Source organism: Prionailurus viverrinus, chromosome A1 (genome assembly GCF_022837055.1).
Source record: "Prionailurus viverrinus isolate Anna chromosome A1, UM_Priviv_1.0, whole genome shotgun sequence".
NCBI lineage: Eukaryota > Metazoa > Chordata > Mammalia > Carnivora > Felidae > Prionailurus > Prionailurus viverrinus.
Genome location: NC_062561.1, coordinates 110,340,211 through 110,354,113, shown reverse-complemented (window position 1 = coordinate 110,354,113; position 13,903 = coordinate 110,340,211). Strand labels below are relative to the sequence as shown.

At 36.4% G+C, this 13,903-nt stretch overlaps 1 protein-coding gene across 5 annotated transcripts in view; it reads left to right on the top strand.

Moving 5' to 3' along the window:
• AFF4 (ALF transcription elongation factor 4) overlaps positions 1-13,903 on the top strand; it is a 96,687-nt gene that overhangs the window by 54,978 nt on the left and 27,806 nt on the right. For all 5 annotated transcript variants that reach the window (XM_047834457.1, XM_047834536.1, XM_047834670.1 and 2 more), the window contains 2 exons: positions 10,154-10,190; positions 11,919-11,967. In XM_047834457.1, coding sequence (XP_047690413.1) covers positions 10,154-10,190; positions 11,919-11,967 — 86 coding nt within the window. The remainder of the gene's footprint in view (positions 1-10,153; positions 10,191-11,918; positions 11,968-13,903) is intronic.

Genomic DNA, 13,903 nt, shown 5'->3' with positions numbered 1-13,903 from the left:
GCGGGGCTCGAACTCACGGACCGCGAGATTGTGACCTGGCTGAAGTCGGACGCTTAACCGACTGCGCCACCCAGGCGCCCCTCTCCTATGTATTTTTTTAAACTTCTTATAGTTTTGGGCTTTACATTTAGGTCTGTGATTCATTTTAAAGTAATTTTTGTATATGGTACAGGTATGGATGAAAGTTTATTTTTTGTGTATAGCTGTCCATTTTCATCATCAGTGTTTAAAAAACTTGTTTCTCTGCATGGAATTGCCTTAACAGTTGCACTTGACTATATATGTGGTGCATTTCTGACTGTATTCTATTTCATTAATCTCTTTGTCTATCATGATAACAGTACCAACCTGTCTTGATTATCTGACGTGAATAATATAAAGCGATAGTGATGTAAATCCTCCAATCATATTACCATTTTTCAAAATTATTTTGATTTTTCAAGGTCCTTTGCATTTTAGTATGAATTTTACAACCAACCTGTTATTTTCAGCATAAAAGCCTTCTAGGGTTTTGATAGAGATTGCATTGGGTTTATGAATCAGTTGGGGAGAATTGCCATCTTAACAGTATTGAGTCTTCTGGCCCATAGCACTTATCTTCTCTATTTACCTAGGTATAATTAATTTGTTGTTATTTTATAGTTTTCAATATCTAGGTGTTCCACACTTTCTATCAGAGTTACCTCCAAGCATTTCATTTTTTAATGCTATTATAAATGGTATTTTGTTACCTAGGTATAATTAATTTGTTGTTATTTTATAGTTTTCAATATCTAGGTGTTCCACACTTTCTATCAGAGTTACCTCCAAGCATTTCATTTTTTAATGCTATTATAAATGGTATTTTGTTTAAAAATGTTCAATATATGTGGGGCCCCTGGGTGACTCAGTTGGCTAAGTATCCGACTCTTGGTTTTTGCTCAGGTCATGATCTCACAGTTTGTGGATTCGATCCTTGTGTCAGGCTCTGCGTTGACAGCAAGGAGCCTGCTTGTGGTTCTCTCTCTCCCCGTCTAGCTACTTAGTGATGATTGCTTTGGTTGAGTTGCTTTTATAAGTCAGGTTTTGCTTTTTTATAGTTCATCTCAGTCTCTGAATTTTTAATGAATACACCTTTGTGTGTAAAACAGTTTAAAGCTTCCTACATAACTTTAAAAATAAACTTAAAAAAAAAATTTTTTTTTTAAGTTTATATACTTATTTGTCTTTTTTTTTTTTTCAACGTTTATTTATTTTTGGGACAGAGAGAGACAGAGCATGAACGGGGGAGGGGCAGAGAGAGAGGGAGACACAGAATCAGAAACAGGCTCCAGGCTCTGAGTCATCAGCCCAGAGCCCGACGCGGGGCTCGAACTCATGGACCGCGAGATCGTGACCTGGCTGAAGTCGGACGCTTAACCGACTGTGCCACCCAGGCGCCCCTTATTTGTCTTTTTTAATGTTTATTTTTGAGAGAGAGAGACAGAGCGTGAGCGGGGGAGGGGCAGAGAGAGACGAAGACAAAAAGTCTGAAGCAGGCTCTAGGCTCTAAGCTTTCAGCACAGAGCCCAAAGTGGGACTTGAACTCACAGACTGTGAGATCATGACCTGAGCTGAAGTCGAATACTTAACTGACTGAGCCACCCAAGCACCCCAAAATAAATACACTTAAAACAAAAACTTAAAATTTTTTTTCAGTATCTGCTTTTCCTGGCTAGTTTATAAAGATACATTTCATTTATTATTTTATTTTTTATATTGAAACCTTGATGAATGTATTTAGTTCTAGTAGCATTTTTGTAGCTACCATAGAATTTTTATTCAGACATTCATGCCATGTGTGAATAAAGGGTGTTGTTACAACTTTAGTTTCAAACCAGATGCCTCATTTCTTATTCTTGCTTTATTGCGCTGGCTAGAACCTTTAATAAAGTGTTGACTGGAAGTGGTTAGAGTAAACATTCTTGCCTTGTTTTTCATTATAGAGGGGAAAGTATTCAGTCTTTCATCATTAAGTATGATTTTAGCTGTGGAATTTTCACAGATGTCATTTATTACATTGAGGAGGTTCCTTCTATTCACATTTGCCTGAGTGTTCTTATCAGTAGTGAATTTTGGATTTTGTTGAATGCTTTCTTTGAATCTATTGATGTAATCATATGATTTTCCTTTTTGGTTTGTGATATGGTAAATTACATTGATTAATTTTAAAAATTTAAACCAGTATTGCCTTCCTGGTAGAAACTTCACTTGGTTATTATAGATTATCTGTTTTATATGTCGATTTGATTTTCAAAAAATTTTAAAAAGAATTTTTACAAAAAAAATTTACATCTATGTTTTTGGTCTGTCATTTTATTTTCTTATTATGTCTTTGCTGGGTTTTGGTATCAGAATAATGCCAGCCTTATAGAATGAGATGGGACATAACTCCCTTTTGGGATGAGCACTGGGTGTTGTATGGAAACCAATTTGACAATAAATTTCATATATTGAAAAAAAAATTAAAAAAAAATAAACACTTTTAGTTAGAAAGCTGAGGGTAAAAGAATGATTGCAGAGGCCCAAAAGATGGGCCTCTTGGCTCCTCTTGGAGATGATGAACATATAAAAGAAGATTTTCTTTTGACACATTGTAAAACGGAGCTGGGAAATGTGATGGTGCCAGGAAGGGTATAGTGATGTTGTCAGGTGAGTATCTTTATAAGATAAGGATTTTTTATATATCATATAGATCATCTGTGCTGATCATGATGTTTTAGTAAAAAAGGAAAAACAAATGATACCTGGGAAAGACAGCTGGTAACCTTAAGAAGTCTCCATTAGAGAGGTTGAGATTCAGTGCTGTGATGGAGGATATTAGCTTTAGAATAGAGCACAATTAGGTCTTTCTTTATCATAGGAAGGAAAGCAGATTAGATGGGTGTAGTTGGAGATAGGTTGGTAGATTTTCCAATGATAGTTTGAAGCATACTAAAGCTTTTGACTGACCTTGCACATATTTACTATATGTTTGAAACGCTACCTGGCAGTATTATAGATAGTACTTCAGAGGTATAGCATTGAATCTTTTTTTTTTTTTTAAGTTTATTTTATTGATAGAGAGGATGTGAGCTGGGAGAGACAGAGAGGAGAGAGAATCTCAAGCAGGCTCTGCACTTTCAGCACGAGGTGGACACAGGGCTCGAACTTACGAACCATGAGATCATGACCTGGCCAAGATCAAGAGTCTGTCGCTCACCCTCAACCGACTGAGCCACCCGGGCGTCCCTAGCATTGAATCATTTAGATGTTACCCTTGTTCTAACTAAGATTGGTATTTAACAAACGCAATTAGAATAGTATGTGCCAATGCCTAGAATAGTTCCTGGCATATATAGCCATTCAGTAAATGTTTGTTTACTGGATTTGGATATAAATATTCAGGTAATGTGTTTGAAATAACTTCAGTTAGCTACTTAGTGATGATTGCTTTGGTTGAGTTGCTTTTATAAGTCAGGTTTTGCTTTTTTATAGTTCATCTCAGTCTCTGAATTTTTAATGAATACACCTTTGTGTGTAAAACAGTTTAAAGCTTCCTACATAACTTTAATAGGTATTCATTCTTTGTGTGTTAACCATATGAACTGGGTCCACCGAGAGGACAGAAAAGGGAGAAAGTTTTGATACTTTTGGAATTTGGAGATGGCATCCTAAGGATGATGGCACCAACGGGCTTTAAAGGAGAAGTATAAGGGTGCTAGAAGCACAGGAAGGTAAGGAGCACCCAAGAGGGCGGATTTCACACTCATTAACAGATGTGAAAGAGCAGTTCACATGCGGCTAGTGGTAGAGGAGAAGTTGAGTTTAGGAACATATTTGGAGAGCTGATTTATTAAATCCTTATCATTCACTTAAACATCCTTGATCTGTGCCATTTAAAAACAGCACAACAAATAAATCCCTCTATTCCATGTTATTCTCCATCCAGTCCTCCTCTTTAGAGTTAAACTTACTTAAAAAGTGGTTCAAATTTGCTGTCTGTATGCTTTCCTTCACTTACTCCTCAACCTAGTCTGATCTTGCTTTTACACCTCACCAAAACCATTTTCATTATGACCACTAGTGGCCCGTTTTGTAAATCCAGTTAATGTTCTTTATTTCTTTATTTTCATCAGGGTTCTCATGAGCATTAAATATTGTTTTAGCCTATGGGGCACCTGGATGGCTCAGTCGGTTAAGCGTCTGTCTTCGACTCAGGTCATGATCTCATGGTTGGTGGGTTCGAGCACCACGTTGGTCTCTGTGCTAACAGCTCAGAGCCTGGAGCCTGCTTCAGATTCTGTGTTTCCCTCTCTATCTGCCCCTCCCCACCTCGTGCTTTGTCTTTCTCTGTCTCCCCAAAATAAATAAACTTAAAAAAATTTTTTAAATAAAAAAAATACTGTTTTAGCCTATTTCCTCCTTATCTCCCACTGTACGTTGCTCATCCAGAGTTACTTTGCTTCTCTGGCTTCTCCTTTTTCTCCTCTGTCTTTGTCTCTACCGTTAAGTTTTCCTGGCATTGTGCTTGGTGCTACACGAGAATACAAAAGAAGAAATGTGTTTTGCCTCAAGCTGCCCAATATTCCGTTGTGAAAACAAAATAATAAAAAGAATGAAAAAAATTACATATTAGTGTTTAAGTGCATGCACAGTTGCACACTTCATGCTTAGACTTAGATTGTCTTTGTACCCTGTTCCTCTTTACACAGGTGTTCCACATATTTTTATCTTCATGACAATTTTTATCTTAATTCCAGACTGTATTTGAATTCCAGATACATACATCTAGCTACATACATGACACTTCTTAGATGTTGAGTTTCAGGTGCCTTTGAGACATCTTCCAGGGAGAACTTCTGATTCTCCCTGCTAGTTCAAACCAAAAGGAAAGTAAAGAGGAAACAAGCATGATCCTCTTCCTGTTTCCTGTCTTAGTGAAGCTAGGAAAGCCTTGTTAGAATTATGCTTGGCACTTCCTTCCCTGTCACACACTCTAAACTATCACCAAGTCCTAATGATTTTGCCTCCTTTAATGTATTTTAGTTCCATTCATTTTTCTCCATCTTTATTCTTGCCACTGTGGTAAGTCAGTGGTCTTCAGAGTGAAAAGCATTTCCTCCAACATTGTGTGTATATTGGAGATTGGGGACTGGGAGAAGAGGATGAAAATTTTATAGTTGTTTTTAGTCCTAAATTTCTCTATTTTTAAGTCTGTAAAAACAAAATCAAAGTAGTATTGCTTCTCTTGATCTCAATGGCAGTTGGTCACATTTTATTTCTGAGGTATTCCGAGAGAAGTTTAGGTTTTCTCATTATGGAACAGTTGATAGACTTGCTCTCCTTTATTTGCTCTTACTGGCTCTAGTATATTACAGTTTTAAATGTGCATAGTTAAGGTGATTTACACGGTATATTAACTGGTTTTAATTCATCTAATCTTCACTAATGCGCAAGTGGCTTAAAAGATATACCTGCAGTGAAAGTGCTGAGTGAAAATAACAGTGAGATTCATTTCTGAGCAAACAAGAACATGACAGAGCTGAGATCTATCTTCTTCTGGTATGAACTCTTTATCTGCCACTGTACAAAGTAGAAACAAAGATGCGATAAACAGAAAAGAAGGGGGGCACCTGGGTGGCTCAGTCAGTTAAGCATCCGACTTCAGCTCAGGTCACGATCTCACGGTCCATGACTTCGAGCCCCACGTGGGACTCTGGGCTGATGGCTCAGACCTGGAGCCTGCTTCCAATTCTGTGTCTCCCTCTCTCTCTGCCCCTCCCCCGTTCATGCTCTCTCTCTGTCTCAAAAATAAACGTTAAAAAAAATTTTTTTTTAAGATAAAAAAAAACAGAAAAGAAGGAAACATCGGATTATCAACAGTAGTTTGAATATGCATTTATATCATTAATTTTGCTTTTGAGTGTATAACATACCTTGAGATAGTTGCTAATGAAACTATGAAAGCATCGTGGTTCATACTCACTGGTATTTTGAGTTGTGTAATAATTCAGTCCTTAAACATCTAGGTTTAGTAAAATTGTATTATAAACCTATTTTGAGGTTTCTCCCAGTGTTCTATATCTTTGTCCAAAACCTTGGTCTTTCTGCTCTAGTTAAAAATGGCTGAAATCCAATAAAGAGCAAATCTACTAAAAGGCACTTCTTTGTCAGGAAACACTGTTGAGGCAGGCTTAGAAAGCAAAGCTCAAGATTCAGGAAATAAATATTAGAATAAATCATTCAGTGTACAAAGTTAGCTCTGTAGAGATGGGTGGAAGTGCCAGTGATTCTAGTCGTCTTTTTGTTAGATTCTTTTCCAGTTATTAAATTACTTGAAGAGCTACTTTTTTGTGCATCAAAGAAAGATATAACAGAGACAGTATAAATCCTAAAGTATAATGTAAATAATTTATTTCCCTCCCTCCTCCTTTTTTACTGGGGCATACAGTACTCCTGAATCTTTTACACTAACACAGAAGCTTGTATTTTTTGCACTAACAAAAAAATTCACTGGTTGTTTCATGACATAAGTTACCTCACATAAAAATGAGTTATGCCCCTTCCCCCAGCCTCCTTCCTCAGCCTGCATCCCTCCCTCCTTCAAGTCCCCAGTTTAAAAAAAATTTTTTTTTTTTTTACATTTATTTATTTTTGAGAGACAGGACACAAGTCGGGGAGGGGCAGAGAGAGAATGAGACACAGAATCCAAAGCAGGCTCCAGGCTCTAACTGTCAGCACAGAGACTGACACGGGGCTCAAATTCACAAACCGTGAGATCATGACCTGAGCCGAAGTCGGATGCTCAACCGACTGAGCCACCCAGGCACCCCTCAGATTTTACTAAACAGATGTGGTTTATGTGTATTAAATGTTCTTTAATGTAATCTATAAAGCCTGCGTGCTATATGATATAGGTTTTCATGTCTTGAGTCTCATTTCTCTTGAGTCTCATTTCTCACTACCCTTCTGTACTTTTTCCTCTTGTGGACTGCCTGTAAGTCCTTTACACTACCAGTGCTCCCTATCTTTTCTGGCCTTTACATGCTGTTCTCTCTACCCTGTACACTTACCTTTCCCAGTTTACTTCGTACCTACACTTCACATCCCAACCTGAACGGTACTTGCTCAGAGAAGCCTTTGTTCATTCTCCTGGCTAGATCTGTGTGTGTGTGTGTCTCTCTCTCTCTTTCTCCCTTTCTCACTCACATTCATTCACATGCTCTCTCTCTCCCACACTCACACACAATTATAAGCTCTTAAATAATACTGTGTATGTTATTTACCTTTCATTGCACTTCTTACAATTGCCATTTTACCTTTATTTACATGAATAGTTGCAGAGATAGTCATTAACATTTTTCAGAAGAGTGTTAAGCTCCATGAGTAGAAGGCCTTTGTGTTTTTTTCCTCTTCACTTTGTTTTCCAGTACTTAGACATATGAATGGATATCGTGTGTGTCAAAGAGTTTGAGTTTAATCCCTAGGAAAAACAAAGAGCCATTGAAGGCCCTACGAAAAAAAGTAGTGATGACTCATACTAGGGTTTGGGCTTCAGAAAGGTTGACTGGAGACTATAGTTGAGTGAAGGAGAAAGATTAGAGCTAGAAAGTTCCATTAAATGGCCTTTGTAGATGAAAAAATGTGAGGACCTGAAGTCTTTGCAGCATAGATGAAGATGAGATGGTGTGCATTTAGTACATGTTATGGGGACAGAATCCACTAGACTTTGAAGATCAGTAGACTCACTATTGTCAGAGGTGTTAGGGAAAGGAGTGAGAGATTACTTGAAAGTTTGGGCTATTAACATTTAGGCTCTTTACCAGGTAAATGAGTATAAGATAATTGGCAATTGAAAGGGGTGGAGGATTATTTATATCTGCAACATAATTCACAGGGGTGACCTTGGTCACTGCTCTATTGGCAGGTTTTTTAGTAGCTTTATTGAAATATAATCCACATGCCATGCTTTTCTCCCATTTAAAGTGTACAGTTAAATGGTTTTGAATATATTTACAGACTTATGCAGCCATCACAACGGTGAATTTTAGAGCATTTTGATCATCTCAAAAAGAAACACCCTGTTTATCTATTACCACTTCCCTCTGTCTCCTTCTCAGCCCTATGAAACCACTCATCTACTCTCTGTCTCTATAGATTTCCTTTTTTCTGAACATTTCATGTAAATGGAATCATACCATATGTGGTCTTTTGCAAGATTCTTTAACTTAGGATAATGTTTTCAAGGTTCTTCCAAGTTATAGAATATATCAGTACTTCATTTCTATTTGTGGCCAAATACTCCATTGTATGGTTATATATCACATTTTACTTATAAACTCATCAGCTGATGAACATTTGAGTTGTTTTAAGCTTTGGGCTTTTGTGAATAATGGTGCTGTAAACATTTGTGTAGAAGTTTCTGGGGGGACATAATGTTTCTTTTCACTTGGTTATATACCTAGGAGTAGAATTGCAAGGTCAAATGGCAACTGTATGCTTCATCATTTAAGGAACTTACAGAATGTTTTCCAAAGCTAGCTGAGCCAGTTTACATTCCTACTAGGCTTTCATTTTTCTCTGCATCCTTGTCGATACTTGCTGTTATCTGTTTTTGATCCTAGTCATCCTAGTAGGTGTGAAGTATTACCTCATTGTGTGTTTGATTTGCATTTTCCCCATGACAAACGATGTCAGACAACATGTTTTCATGTGTTTATTGACCATTTGTATGTGCTTATTAACCATTTTTATATCTTCCTTGTAGAATTGTCTGTTCAGATGCTTTGCACACTTTTTTCATTGGGCTGTCTTTTTATCATTGAATTGTAAGAGCTCTTTATATATTGTAGATAGCAGTCTCTTATCAGATACATAATTACACATATTTTCTCCCATTCTGTGGGTTGTTTTTTTATTTTCTTGATAGAGTTGTTCTTTGAAGTACAAAAGTTTTTAATTTTGCTGAAGTCCAATTTCTCTATTTGTTTCTTTTGTGTTTTTGATGTTTTTGGTGTCATATGTAAGAGTTCTTTGCCAAATCCAAGGTCATTAAGATTTGGCTCTAAGTTTTCTAAGAGTTTTGTAGTTTGAGCTCTTACATTTAGTTCTTTGATCCATTTTGAGTTTTTTTTTTTTATATTGGCTGAGTTAAGCATCCAACTTCATTTTTTTGCTTATGGCTAGTCCGTTGTCCTAACACCATTTGCTGAAAAGACTGTCATTTCCCTTATAGATGGTCTTGGAATACTTGTTGAAAATCATTTGACCATAGGTGTAGGTTTACAGTATTATTTTTAACAACAAAACTGTATTTTAGCATTCATACTATGTGGATTTCTCTTTCACAGGTAATTCTGTCATTAAAGCAAGATTGTGCTCATTTTTAAGTGGGCTTTTAGGGATGTTTGTGTAATTTTAATACTATGTTGTGTTCCAAAGACTTAACCTAGAAAAATGCACAATTTCCATGTGTGAAAAAGTTTTTCTGATTATGAAAGTTGAGTTTGGAAAGGCATGTTTCTTTCACTCACAGTGAGATTTTGGCTTTCTTTTTACTGGTGCTTCCTGAGTGCCAGACATTGTACTAGTGTATGGCTTACAAAGTGGTATATGACAGTCTTTTCCTCAAGTTGCTAATTGTGTGTAAAATATTGGGAGTGGGAAAAGGAAGGCAATATAGTGACATGTGAATGACCGTGTGAGGTTTTTAGTTCATAAAAGTGGTATCTTTTGACTCTGTATAGGTTGTACAGCTGTTTTTACTCTAGTGTAGGTTTTTAGTATTACTTTTTTTTAATTAAACATTTTAAGACCAAGAATCTTAAATGGAAATAATTTGCTTTCCCGAAGCTCTAAATTATGATATGAGCACCATGGATGCTGCTGAAAAGAAATGAATAATAAAGGTAGAGTGTTAGGTAGCTTGATGTTTTTTGTGTTCAGCTCTGGGAGAGTTCATTACTGACCAGAACAATTGCTGAGGCTGATCAGATGGGATCATTAAATTCTTTGTGTTTTTTCTTTTATGCATTCTTAGGAACTCAACAGGATCTTTCATTGAATTAGCTGGAATTGAATAGTTTAGTTTAAAGCATTTTTTACTAATGAGAACCCTTCTCTTAATATCACTATATAATTTTGTGTCCCTTAGGAATCTCAGCAGTCCAATTTTGGCCCTGGAGAACAAAGTGAGTATTTCTTTTCTTCTTGGTTTTCATGTTAAGCTGTTAATTGAGCATTCATTTCTCATGGTCACATCATATATTGGTTTTATAATTCCTTCACGTGTCTTTTCCCAGTTTTTATTATTTGATAGTTTGTAATGAGTTAAACTGAATCTTGGTATACTTAAGAAATGAAAAATTATAGAGGCGCCTGGGTGGCTCAGTCGTTGAGTACCCGGTTCTTGATTTCAGCTCAGGTCATGATCTCACAGTTCGTGGGATCGAACCCCACTTTAGGCTGTGTGCTGACAGCATGGATCCTGCTTAGGATTCTCTCTCTCCCCCCTCTCTCTGTTCCTCCCCCCAAAATAAATCAACATTTTTTAAAATGAAGAATTATAGATCCTTGGAGATCAAATTGACTAAGTATTTCTTGAAGTAATAAGTTCAAAGTTCATGAATTCAGTTTGATGGACACCTCATAAACCCAAGAGCATTCCTCTCTCTCTATCTTTCATGAAGATAGTTGGTTCTGTGACAGTTACACTATATGCAAGGGAAAGGGTCATTGTCACTTATTGTAGTTCTTCTCTGCCTACGTCTGTATTTATCCTTCCCGGGTCTTTAGGTCTGGGACGAACATCTTCTGTGTGTTACAGAATCCCCCTCTACCTCCTGTCTTTTTGTTTCTGAGAAGAACTTGAGGGGATGATAGCCTTAGGGAATTTAAATGTGATCCCAAGAGATGATGGTTACGTGAATTAATGAGTGGTAAGGCCAGGAACCTTATGAATGTCCGGGCTTCCTCATATAGCTCTATAATAAAATAAATGGTTTTGCCAAGAACAGTAACTTCTTTAATAAGGTAGATTTACATTGGTAATCAGTTTTGGGATGTAAAAATGTGGAACTTTTTGATGCTTAGTTTGTTGTCTTTAGAGGTCTTAAAGCAAAGAGACGAAACTATGGAGAATATTCCTTTTTAACGTTAGCAAACTTTATTTGTATATCCACTTCTTGGTTTTACCTTAAACTATAGTTATAAGAATCTTTATCACTATTTAAAGATATGAAGAAAATAGCCCTAGGCCAGAAAGTTTACATTTTCTCTCTTAACTTTTCAGAATGTCTCCTCCTTAGTTCTGTCCTCCCTCTATAACTCAGTATTGGCACATGAGATCATAAGTGTTGCACATACTCTTTATTACCTATATTTTTCACTTAATTTATTTTAGAGCTGTGTCTATATCAGTATAAATTCTTGCTCATTCTTTTAACATTAGCTCATTCTTTTTAACATTAAAATTGTGTATTTTATGATAATACCATTTATTTAACTATTCTCCTCTCGATAGATGCTTGTTTCCAGTTTTTGCTGTTACAAAACATATTATGATAAACATCTGTGTTTCAGTGTGTGTTTATGTATTTTTCCAGATATACCTGTAAGGAAAAATTTTTTTCATTATAATTGCTACGAAAGTGGATATGTGCATTTACAGTATCAGTAAAGATAATATTGCCAGATTGCCTGCCAAAAAGATTGTATGGGTTTATAGTTGGACAAGCAGCATTGGAGCTTACCTGTTTCCACCAGTATCTTGTATTATTGGACTCTAAAGTGTTGCTAGTTTGGTGGAGGAAGAATTCTAAATGTTTTGATTTACATTTCTTTGAGGGTATACTGATACATATTTTACAGTCTAAATAGCCACACTGTAGTTGCTAATTTCTGCGTTCTCTTTGTTCTAGAAAGATATAATCCTTCTGCTAAAACTTCAAATGGACACCAGTCTAAATCGTAAGTTTATTGCTTAATAAGTTTATCCGTTTTGCTAAAAGTCTATGTGTAGTGTCTGCATACCAGAACACTTAGAAATGTGTCCTTAATCTTTTAAGGAAGGGGTATGCAAATGTTTATGTAAAGGGCCAGATAGTGAATTATTTTAGGATTTAGGGGCTAGATGGCTTTTGTCCCAACTAACCAGCTCTGCCATTGTAGCATGAAAGCAAATATAGACTCTGGGTGTCGTTGTGTTCCAATAAAACTTTTTTACAAAACAAGTAGTAGTCTTTATTTGACTTGTGGGCCATAGTTTGCCTTCCCCTCCTCTGAGATTACAGATTTTTCTCATCTCTTAGAGATGTGTGTATTTGTGTTTGTGTGTAGGTTGATAGTTTTTAATAAAGAAGACCAAAAAATACAGGATTCTTCTTCGTAAGCCCTCCATTTAACTGCTAAATGTAGAATATTAAATCAGCATAGTTTGTACTATATTTGTTTTCCTACTTCTTTAGTAGAACCAGGAATATATATCAAAATGTAATCAGGCTAGTATATTGGGTGATAATAAATTCCAGCTTCAAAAGTGAACTCCTGAATTCCTGAGACCACAAGTTAACTCCATGATTAAAACAAAATTCTAAAGAAATGGTGGCCACAGTGCTAGCTTTCTAAACTACAACATACAGTCTTGATAACCTCAGCCTCTTCAGCTGAACAGAGGAAGAACTGAGTGAGAATAACTTATGTGAAATGCAACAAGTCCCCCTCACTGTTAAAGAATTCAAATTATATTCATATTTATCATACTTATTCATATGCAAAGAATTGATAAGGGCCTACCATATATGTGTGTATTACTTGTTGCTGAGGGAGCGAAAGCATGCAGGACCTTGAGCAGTCTGGTAAAAGCTTTGACATATCCACATGTGTGAGCAGGTTCATTGAGCTGCCATTATTAAATCATAAGGGCTGAGAGAATTCAGAGCAAGTACATTTCCTTATAGGATGTCATTCATAGACATGCACCAAGCCCTTGTCCAAAAGAAAACTCTTTTTTTCTGTCCCGCTTAACCAGGCCAGCCTTAAAACATTTTTCATAATTCTGTAATTATCTGGGTACTTTGTTTCAAGGTGATCTCTTATATGATCATCTGAATTTGGGGTCAGATTTAGAAACTCAGGTGAAGTTTTTGAGGGGAAAGTATTAATAGTTACTGAAGTGAAAGAAGATTTCCTTCCCACTGATTGGAGAGTGTCATGAAATTTTAAGAAGAAAGGTAATGGAACTGCTGGTAATGAGATATTAAACATTTTTCTAGTCGTAGTTTTCCCTAAGCTTTGTATTAATTTTTGCTCTTCTGTAAAAAGGCAAGGAGTGTTTTGTGGGTCATTACTCAGATTTTTAATTTTAATTATGATTATTTGGCCTTAAGGAAAAAAAATTTTAATGTTTATTTTTGAGAGAGAGAGAGAGAGAGAGAGAGAAACAGAGTGCAGGCGGGGGAGGGTGAGAGAGAGACACACACAGAATCCGAAGCAGGCTCCAGGCTCTGAGCTGTTAGCACAGAGCCTGCCGCAGGGCTCGAACCCACAAATGCGAGATCACGACCTGAGCCAAAGTCGGATGGTTAACTGAACCACCCAGGAGCCTCTAGGCAGTTTTAAATTTGTAATTTTACTTTGAAAAGTGAATTTCAGAAATTGTCAGTTCATGTTTTTTTAATTGATTTGAATTTTGATGAAGGAGGGTTTGGAACCTGGAATTTGTTTTTAATTCATACACTGTCATTTCTATTTTATAGGTAAGGTTTTTATCCAAAACTGTTACTTTTCCAGAGGGCATTCTTCTTTCATAGCAAGACATTTATGAACTAGCACTTTGACTTAGTGTTCTGGTTTTCACAGTTACCTAGTTGTATGAATCTCTTTGTGATACATGAGGGACAGTGAA